General features: G+C 43.2%; 1 protein-coding gene across 15 annotated transcripts in view; it reads left to right on the forward strand.

The window, feature by feature from the left end:
• cadpsa (Ca2+-dependent activator protein for secretion a) overlaps positions 1 to 10,246 on the forward strand; it is a 583,962-nt gene extending 573,716 nt beyond the window's left edge. For all 15 annotated transcript variants that reach the window (XM_086001517.1, XM_086001514.1, XM_086001512.1 and 12 more), the window contains one exon: positions 8,896 to 10,246. In XM_086001517.1, coding sequence (XP_085857643.1) covers positions 8,896 to 9,075 — 180 coding nt within the window. In that variant the 3' untranslated portion in view covers positions 9,076 to 10,246. The remainder of the gene's footprint in view (positions 1 to 8,895) is intronic.
• Positions 10,247 to 11,019: the final 773 nt, after the last annotated feature.

Here is an 11,019-nt window from a genome sequence, read left to right on the forward strand (position 1 = left end):
TCATCTGCAAACTTGGAGATATTACGTCTAGTTCCCTCGTCTAGATCATTTATATATATTGTGAATAGCTGGTTCTCCCTTATCTATTCTACCAGTTACATCCTCAAAAAATTCCAGTAGATTAGTCAAGCATGATTTACCTTTTGTAAATCCATGTTGACTTCGTCCGATCCTGCCACTGTTTTCCAACTGCTCTGCTATTACATCTTTTATAATGGACTCTAGCATTTTCCCCACTACCGATGTCAGGCTTACCAGTCTATAATGCCCTGTTTTTTCTCTACCACCTTTTTAAATAGTGGGGTTACATTAGCTACCCTCCAATTCATGGGAACTGTTCCAGAGTCTATAGAATTTTGGAAGATGACCAGCAATGCATCTACTATTTCTAGGACCACTTCCTTAAGTACCTTAGGATGTAGATTATCAGGCCCTGGGGATTTATCGGCCTTCAATCCCATCAATTTCCCTAACACCATTTCCCTACAAATACTGATTTCATTCAGTTCCTCCCTCTCATTAGACCCTATGTTCCCCGACATCTCTGGGAGTTTATTTGTGTCTTCCTTTGTGAAGACAGAACCAAAATATGTATTTAATTGGTCTGCCATGTCTTTGTTCCCCATTATAAGTTCCCCTGATTCTGACTGCAAGGGACCTACGCTTGACTTCACCAATCTTTTTCTCTTCACATATCTATAGAAGCTTTTACAGTCAGTTTTTATGTTCCCTGCAAGCTTACTCTCATACTCTATTTTCCCCTTCTTAATTAATCCCTTTGTCCTCCTTTGCTGAACCCTAAACTGCTCCCAATCCTCAGGTTTGCTGCTTTTTCTGGCCAGTTTATATGTCTTCTCCTTGGATCTTATGCTATCCCTAATTTCCCTTGTTAGCCAATGTTGAGTCACCTTTTTTGTTTTATTTTTATGCCAAACAGGGATGAACAAATTCTGTAGTTCATCCATGCGATCTTTAAATGTTTGCCATTGTCTATTCACCGTCAACCCTTTAAGTAACATTCCCTAATCCATCCTAGCCAATTCGCGCCTCATACCATCGTAGTTTCCTTTATTTAAATTCAGTACCCAAGTTTCTGAATCAACTACTTCACTCTCCATCCTAATGAAGAATTCTATCATATTTTGATCGCTCCTCCCCAAGGAGCCTCGCACAACAAGATTGCTAATTAATCCTTTCTCATTACATAATACCCAGTCTAAGATGGCCTGATCTCTAGTTGGTTCCTCGACATATTGGTCCAGGAAACCATCCCGTATACACTCTAGGAATTCCTCCTCCACAGTATTGTTACTAATTTGGTTAGACCAATCTATATGTAGATTAAATTCACCCATGATAACTGCTGTGCCCTTATTGCACGCATCTCTAATTTCCCGTTTAATGCCATCCCCAACCTCAGCATTACTGTTTGGGGGTCTGTATACAACTCCCACTAACGTTTTCTTCCCCTTGGTATTTCTTAGCTCTGCCCATACAGATTCCACATCATCAGAGCTAATATCCTTCCTTACTATTGTGTTAATCTCCTCTTTAACCAGCAATGCTACCCCATCGCCTTTTCCTTTTTGCCTGTCCTTCCTGAATATTGAATACCCCTGGATGTTGAATTGCCAGCCTTGGTCACCCTGGAGCCATGTCTCCGTAATCCCAATTATATCATATCCGTTTACATCTATTTGCGCAGCTAATTCACCCGCCTTATTACGAATGCTCCTCGCATTAAGACACAAGCCTTCAGGCTTGTTTTTTTAACACTCTTAGACCTTTTAGAATTATTGTTTACTGCGGCCATGTTTGATTTACACCCTTGATTTCTCTGACTTCCACATTTGCTTTTCTTCTTCCTGTCTTTTGCTTCTATCCTTGCTTCCCTTTCCTCTGTCTCCCTGCTCAGGTTCCCAACCCCCTGCCATTTTAGTTTAAACCCTCCCCACCAGCTCTAGCAAACAGTCCCCCTAGGACATCGGTCCCGGTCCTGCCCAGGTGCAAACCGTCCAGTTTTTACTGGTCCCACTGCCCCCAGAACCGATTCCAATGTCCCAGGAATTTGAATCCCTCCCCCTTACATCATTCTTCCAGCCACATATTCATCTGAAATATCCTTCTATTTCTACTCTGACTAGCATGTGGCACTGGTAGCAATCCTGAGATTACTACCTTTGAGGTCCTATTTTTTAATTTACCTCCTAACTCCCTATATTCAGCTTTTAGGACCTGATCCCATTTTTTACCTATATCGTTGGTACCTATATGCACCATGACAACTGGCTGTTCACCCTCACCCTCCAGAATGCCCTGCAGCTGCTCCAAGACATCCTTGACCCTTGCACCAGGGAGGCAACATACCATCCTGGAGTCTCGTTTGCAGCCGCAGAAACGCCTATCTATTCCTCTTACAATAGAATCCCCTATCACTATAGCTCTCTCGCTCTTTTTCCTCCTGTCCCGTGCAGCAGAACCTCCCATGGTGCGAGGAAGTTGGTTGCTGCTGCCTTTCCCCGATAAGCCATCCTCCCCAACAATATCCAAAGCGGTATATCTGTTTGAGAGGGGGATGTCCACAGGGGACCCCTGAACTACCTGCCTGTGCCTACTACTCTGCCTGGCGGTCACCCATTCCCTTCCTGCCTGTGCAGCCTTTACCTGCGATGTAACCAACTGATTAAACGTGATATCCACGACGTCCTCAGCATCGCGAATGCTCCAGTATGTATCCATTCGCAGCTCCAGCGCCGCAATGTGGTCTGTCAGTAGCTGCAGCTGGATACACTTCCCGCACACATGGTCTCGTCAGGGCCACAGGAAATGTCCCTGATTTCCCACATAGTGCAGAAGGAGCATGCCATGGGGCCGAGCTGTTCTGCCATGACTTACTCTTTAATTAATTTAAATTAAATCAATACCACCAATTTTACTACAATTAAATGATATACACAAGGGCCCTTGTTTCCTAGCACTCCCCGCTACACAACAGAGACCTTAGAAATTATAACCACAAAATTAAGACCTTCTAAACTTTATAAACTATGGCCTAGAAATTCATTATAGCCACTTTTGGGGCGGTAAAGTCAGGCGGCCGCTAAAGTTTGCGCCCGGCGCAAAGTCGAGGCCACTTCGCCGATATTCAGTTGCATCGCCCTAAGAGGTTGCTGCTGCGCTAAAACAGGCGATGCACGACTATCATTAGGCGCTAAGCCGGCAGCCCGGGGCGCTAACACCGGAAGTTGGGCGCAGGGCAGGTGCGGCGAGCTGCTGATTGCCGGCAGACACTCTGGCTCCGGTGAGCTCTTAAAGGGGGAGGGTGGATTTGTTTTTTTGACAGGCCGAGACTAGTGTATTTGTGTTTTTGGGGAGGGCTTCTCTCCATCACTTTGTTCCTCCTCCTCCTCCTCCTCCTCTCAAAGAAGGAGTGTTGCAAAACGGCTGCCTTTTCTATTTTAGGAGTGCCCTTTAATTTGCGCTCCCCGCAGCCCGCCTCGGCTGTGTACCGTTCCACTTCACAGTCGTTCGGGCCGCCAGGCGCACAATGGGGCGGCGCGAGTGAAGTTCCGGTTCCGGGCGCGCAAAGGGCGTTGCACGACGAAATGACGTCATGATCTGCGCGCGCAATGACTTTGCGCTGGCGCTAAATGTCTACTGAAGTTGGGGCGAGGCGCAGATCGCGCTGCGCCTGGGCGCTAAGCGCCTAGCGCTCGAGATCTACTCCTCCTAAGGCGCTAACGGCTGGCGCAGCCAACTGAATTTCTAGGCCTATGAACCTTAACTGTCAAACTATAGAGTACTCACCCAATCAGCTGCTTCCTCCTGCCCATGTCACGTTTTGAATCGTGACGTGGCTCTGGAACGCCGCTGCTGGTCTGCGAGATTGGTAAGCCTCTGTAAAAAAGCCCGCGAAAGTGAGTTTAAATACTCACTGAAAATCCGCTCTCACCGCTCCCGACAATGGCCTCTGTAAAAAAGCCCACGGAAGTGAGTTTAAATACTCACTGAGTCTCCGCTCTCACCGCTCCCGACAATGGCCTGTGAGAAAAAGCCCGCGAATGTGAGTTTAAATACTCACTGAACCTCCGCTCTCACCACTCCTGACAATGGCCTGTGAAAAAAAGCCTGCGAAAGTGAGTTTACCTACTCACTGAACCTCCGCTCTCACCGCTCCCGACAATGGCCTGTGAAAAAAAGCCTGCGAAATTGAGTTTAAATACTCACTGAGTCTCCGCTCTCACATTTTGTTTTCTCTTCTTAGAAGTCTCCCTGGGACATGCACAGTTCCCTAGGCATAAAGGATTTGAGTGTGGCTGTGTACATCTCAATTGACCCATTTTAATTTTGACATCCTAACATTAAACAAAGCCACTGAGAAAAACAGGTATTGATTGGAAGAAACAAGGGGCATCTGTCCCAATTATTGATACATATCAATACCTTGGGGTCTGATGGATGCCAACTGGACACAGTAATGTGGACCACACTGAGAAGGGCTAAGGGCACATTAGTCTTTCTTCAATGACAACGAAGTCCCAATGCAGGTTAAGTTTATGGCACATAAGATGTGCCCAAACTGTTCTGCTTCATGGTTCAAAATTTCTTAGCATACAATGGAAGGGCTTTCTTTGGCCTGTAGGTGAGATCCAGAACCACGCCGTGTTGTGGATTTGTGGCAAAAAAGGGGAAATAGAGGCAGGGGAGGAGGGCTTCATCCTACAGAGTATTCTGGAGGGGGAGTCATAACTATTTCCCAGTGCCTTTCTATGAGTCATAGAGTCATAGAGTTTTACAGCACAGAAAGAGGCCCTTCGGCCCATCGTGTCTGCGCCGCCCATCCATCCCTGTCCAGTCTAATCCCATTTTCCAGCATTTGGTCCATAGCCTTGTATGCAATGGCATTTCAAGTGCTCATCCAAATGCTTCTTGAAGGTTGTGAGGGTTCCTGCCTCTACCACCCTTTCAGGCAGTGAGTTCCAGATTCCAACCACCCTCTGGGTGAAAAAGTTCCTCCTCAAATCCCCTCTAAATCTCCTGCCCCTTACCCTGAATCTATGCCCCCTTGTTATTGACCCCCCTACTAAGGGGAAAAGTTCCTCTTTATCTACCCTATCTATGCCCCTCATCATTTTGTACACCTCAATCAGGTCCCCCCTCAGCCTTCTTTGCTCCAAGGAAAACAACCCCAGCCTGTCCAGCCTCTCTTCATAGCTGAGGCGCTCCATCCCAGGTAACATCCTGGTGAATCTTCTCTGCACCCTCTCCAAAGCAATCACATCCTTCCTATAGTGAGGCGACCAGAACTGCACACAGTACTCCAGCTGTGGCCTCACCAGCGTTTTGTACAGCTCCATCATAACCTCTCTGCTCTTATATTCTATGCCTCGGCTAATGAAGGCAAGTATCCCATATGCCTTTTTAACCACCTTATCTACCTGTTCCGCTGCCTTCAGGGATCTATGTACATGTACACCAAGGTCCCTCTGACCCTCTGTACTTCCTAGGGTCCTACCACTCATTGTGTATTCCCTTGCCTTATTTGTCCATCCAAAATGCATCACCTCGCACTTTTCAGGGTTAAATTCCATTTGCCACTTTTCCGCCCATCTGACCAACCCGTTTATATCGTCCTGTAGCCTGAGGCTTTCCTCCTTGCAATTTACCACCCCACCAATTTTCGTGTCATCTGCGAACTTACTGATCATACCTTTTACATTCTCATCCAAATCATTTATGTAGATCACAAACAACAAGGGACCCAGCACCGATCCCTGAGGTACCCCACTGGACACAGGCTTCCAGTCACAAAAGCAACCTTCGACCATCACCCTCTGCCTCCTGCCACTCAGCCAGTTTAGGATCCAACGCGCCAAGGCACCCTGGATCCCATGGGCTCTTACCTTCTTGACCAGTCTCCTATGCGGGACTTTGTCAAAGGCTTTACTGAAGTCCATGTAAACCACATCCACAGCATTTCCCTCATCCACCCCCCTAGTCACCCCCTCGAAAAATTCAATCAGATTTGTCAGACATGATTTACCCTTGACAAAGCCATGCTGACTATCCCCGATTAATCCTTGCCTCTCCAAGTGGAGACTAATTTTGTCTCTCAGAATTTTTTCCAATAATTTCCCTACCACAGATGTTAGGCTCACTGGCCTGTAATTCCCTGGTTTATCCCTGCTACCCTTCTTGTATAATGGTACTACATTAGCTGTTCTCCAGTCCTCTGGTACACCCCCTGTGGCCAGAGAGGTTCTGAAAATTTGTGTCAGAGCCCCTGCAATCTCCTCCTTTGCCTCCCACAGCAGCCTGGGATACATCTCGTCCGGGCCTGGGGATTTATCCACTTTTTGGCCTGCTAAAACTGCTAGCACCTCCTCCCTCTCGATGCTAATATGTTCAAGTATGTCACAGTCCCCTTGCCCGATTTCTATGTCTGCATCGTCTTTCTCCATAGTGAACACAGATGCAAAAAATTCATTTAAAACCCCGCCTACATCATCTGGCTCTACACACAGATTGCCACTTTGGTCCCTAATGGGCCCTACCCTTTCCCTGGTTATCCTCTTGCCCTTAATATACTTATAAAACATCTTAGGATTTTCCTTTATTTTGCTCGCCAGTGTTATTTCATGGCCCCTCCTCTCCCTCCTAATTTCTTTTTTAAGTATGCCCCTGCACTTTTTATACTCCTCTAGGGCTTCTTCCGTCTTTAGTCTTTTGTAACTGCCAAAAGCCCCCCTTTTATTTCTAATGCATTTTTGTATATCCCTTGTCATCCAAGGTTCCCTTTGCTTGTTGGTCCCACCCTTGACCTTTACAGGAACATGTTGGCGTTGTACTCTCTCTATTTCCCTTCTGAAAGTCTCCCACTGTTTTGATGTGGATTTTCCTATAAGTAGCTGCTCCCAGTCCACTTTGGCCAGATCCTGCCTTATCATATTAAAATCGGCCTTCCCCCAATTTAGAACCCTTATTTCCGGGCCGTCTTTGTCTTTTTCCATGACCACCTTAAATCTCACCGAATTATGGTCACTGTCGCCAAAATGCTCTCCTACTGACACTTCCACCACTTGCCCGGCTACATTCCCCAGAATTAGGTCCAGTATCGCCCCCTCTCTTGTAGGACTTTCTACACGTTGGCTCAAAAAGCTCTCCTGGATGCACTTTAAGAATTCTGCACCTTCTAAGCCTTTCACACTCTGACTATCCCAATTAATATTGGGGAAGTTGAAATCCCCCACTATTATTACCCTATTATTTTCACACTTTTCTGAGATTTGCCTACATATCTGTTCCTCTATCTCCCCCTGACTGTTTGGGGGCCTATAGTACACTCCCAGCAAAGTGCTTGCCCCCTTTTTGTTTTTAAGTTCTACCCATATGGCCTCATTAGAGGAACCCGCTAATATATCATCCTATATGAGGACCTGAATTAAGCAGGTGATGGTGAGTGGGCCTGGTATGTGGTATGACACTTGGATTTCTAGGACATTAAAGAGGTCAGCATATCACAAACTGCGCTGCATCTGTCCTTCCATAATTCAGAAGGCAGATATCCATCATACAGCTGATGAGGAAACTGAGACCTAAGATGACAGCGTTTGAAGGCATTACTTGAAGTTTGGATATGAGAATATGTGTTCATATAGCCAGGGTTTGATGCTACCTTAATTGAGTTGCATAGAGACAAGTAACTGCTACTGAAGCTCCAGATGTCCAGCTGGTGGAACCACCCTTCAATGGCTAATGATATATGTCCACAATGTGGCCAAGAAGAATGTACTCACACATTTGATGGTGTATTGTGCTACTCACCATGTCCCTTATGAGGAGTTCATGATATCTGCTGTACACTTGACGTGGACTGAATTCTATGCTTGTCAGTTGTCTAATGACTAACTAGTGACTATCCTCTTTGGGGTCAGTTTGGGGTCAAGGTGACTCCAAGAGAAAATTCCAGGCATTGGAAGATTGAATTGCAGTCAACTGTGGAAAACTCTACTCCAATACATGAGCCGGAGAGGTCTGCAATACTCCAAGGAAATGTTGATGATTGAAAAGCCAATCTAGCTCATTAATGAAGCCTGTCACTGGGAGCTGGGATTCAGAAACTAAAACAGAGGGCTGGGAGTATGTTGTCCCCTTGACATCTCTGATGTAAATATATAGAAAAATGCTGGAGAAAATAATCTGGAAAGGTAGTGTACTTAACAAAGGAAAAAGTAATATATTTCACATGTGTACAATTTTCCTGTGGATATTTGCCCAAATATTTATCTTTCCTGATAATATCACTTTATACAGTGCATTGTTTCCAAGTTGAATTAAATTATCCCTACAAGCACAGTGCCTTGCATAATAAGAGTTGCATTAATATTTAGATCTGTATCCTATCTAACTCCTGGGTAGGTTGTGAATGTGTGCGGGCAGGAACAGTGAAACTCTTTCCAACACTCTTGGTGCCACAAACACTGTGTGTTTGCACTTGTGTTTACACTAGGTGGGGAATATTCTTTTAAATTAACATTGAAGCAGGAGAAAGTAAGTGCCTAGTTTAGGTTTAGTATTAACCCAGATATTTACAATTAAGACACTTACATTTTTGCCTTCCAGTGAGAATCATCTTTAGGAGTCACTTCATGTAAAACTCTGTAAGCATGTTGATCATACTTCTTTCTAACATTTATGATGATGCAGTGCTTAAGATTAAGTTTACTGTATGAAGACAATTTAAACGGCTATTGTGTGACTTTAAAATTGCTGTGAATTGTCCAAAATAGTATTAATATATAATGATGCTTCTGCCAGTTAATAGAAGTCAAGTCATTTTTAAGTATTGAATGTAGTATTTTACAGCTGTTCCTATATATCTTTGGACTCTTGTAGAAAGCATACCGAGACTTTCGGCTGCAGGGAGTATTGGATTCGACCTTGAATAGTAAGACCTATGACACAGTTCGGAACAGACTGACTGTAGAAGAAGCCACAGCATCAGTTTCTGAAGGTGGCGGTCTCCAAGGGATTACAATGAAAGACAGTGATGAAGAAGATGAGGAGGAAGATTAGATCGCAGTTAGATTTAGAGGCTGAATTTTGACATAGCCTGGTAACAAATGCATGTACCACTCTGTTATTCAGTTAGTCACAATAGGATCTTATTTTTCAACTACTCGTAATGGAAATGAGGGAACTGTTATCAGTAAGATTGAAATTTTAGCTGTGTGAAAAATATAGCACTTATTTGAACCATTGATTTCTAAATTAATTTCTATATGTTCATAAGCAATATGGAGTAATCATTGTTTGATAATGTTAAGTGAGATATGTAGGAATATTGCTAGGTGTGTCCCTGTTAAATGCAGAACCTATTTGGCGCTTCATCAATGTAATGTATATATATATATCTTGATGGTAAAATGTTGTGGAGATGAGTGAGTTAGGTAATTTTATTTATTTATTTATATTTCTTTACTGGCTGCCAATTGCTTAAAAAGAAAATGCCCCTTGTATTAGTGTGGTCTATAAATTTTATTAATAACCATAATGCATTTTTGTTTGACATTCATTTTTCATTCTTGTGTATTCCCTTGTTAAATTCCTCCTTCTTGAATGCATTGCTATGTATGCAGAAGAGGCATGCTGAAGAAGGTGATACAACAGGTTTCTTTCGTTAAGATATTTCTGAATTGAGTTTTTCCTTTTGAGATGTTATGGAAATGGTGCATTTATGCCCAAATTAAAAACACTCAGTTTTATTTATTCTATGAAAAGTCATATTCTGTGATGTATATTGGATAATCCTAATGAATTATCCCCAAAAAATCAAGATTATACTCAATCTGTTCATCTGCCTTTTTTATTTGAAGCCACAGTGAAAGTTGAATTTTAAATGTTCCCCACTGAACAAGTTTCTTTTCAAATGACTCATTTGAGTAATGTGAGATATTTTCATGTAGTTTGTCCATTTCTTTCACACATTTTGTTTCACAGTTGGTTTCTTGTATATATAATGCTGTATAATGCATTTGGAGAAGTAGCTGCATGACAAAGGGATCTCCTTTTCCTCCAAAGGCTATTAGTTTCTGTGTGAAGTAACTGGTGGTGGAACGAACCATCTTGCTTTGGCCTTATAAAAGCCCACAGCTGTAACATGGAAAACTGTGGATTCTTAGTAAATTAATTGTACAAACAGCTATCACTGCTTTTTAAACTGTGTTATAAATATGCTATTCTGTACCATCACAATGTCCTTACACAATAATTTTTTGCTGTGTGCACAAAACTTAGCATGAAACTGACTGACTGAAACAGAAAGTACCAGGAGTATTGAGTTCAAGCTGACTTACAACTATCATGTTTAAAAGGTTTTGTGACTAATGATCTACCAAATCTTACTTTGGAATAAGGTCAGCTGTGGGTGAAAGTTCTGTGCAAACATTGACTAAATCTGCTGAATCATTCTGTTTCAAAGTGACACTATACATTTTGTGCCGAAGACCCAGTAAACCAAGATGAGAATGACATTTGCATTTAGGTTCTGTTTCACACTATATTAAACACCCAGGAAATTCACTACGAAAAGATCAACTGACCGCTTATATTGCAAAATGGAACCCAGAGCATCTGTATAAATACGAATATCACAAATTTATGAAATTATTTTATAGCTACTACCTCCACGTATGTTCAATATCTGAGACAAATGTTCATGCCCTGACAACACTGCTTCATTACAGTTAGTAATAAATTGATACTTTAGATTACTACTATGACAGCAAGGCTGTCCAGACCCTACTATTGATCTGTTTATCAACCTCAATTACAACATGTTCCATTGTGTGATGACTCTAATGTGAGATTTACAGGATTATTGCTAGGTGTATCCCTGTTAAGTGTAGAACTTCTTTGGCACTTCATCAATGTACTATAGTAATAATATAGATTATTGGGGTGACTTTCCCGTGGGGATCCTCCTGCTCATCGACCATAACATTGGCAGAAGTGGCACGG

The sequence above is a fragment of the Somniosus microcephalus genome, chromosome 11 (assembly GCF_052327205.1).
Source record: "Somniosus microcephalus isolate GS21.2 chromosome 11, FLI_Smic_1.0, whole genome shotgun sequence".
Lineage (NCBI taxonomy): Eukaryota > Metazoa > Chordata > Chondrichthyes > Squaliformes > Somniosidae > Somniosus > Somniosus microcephalus.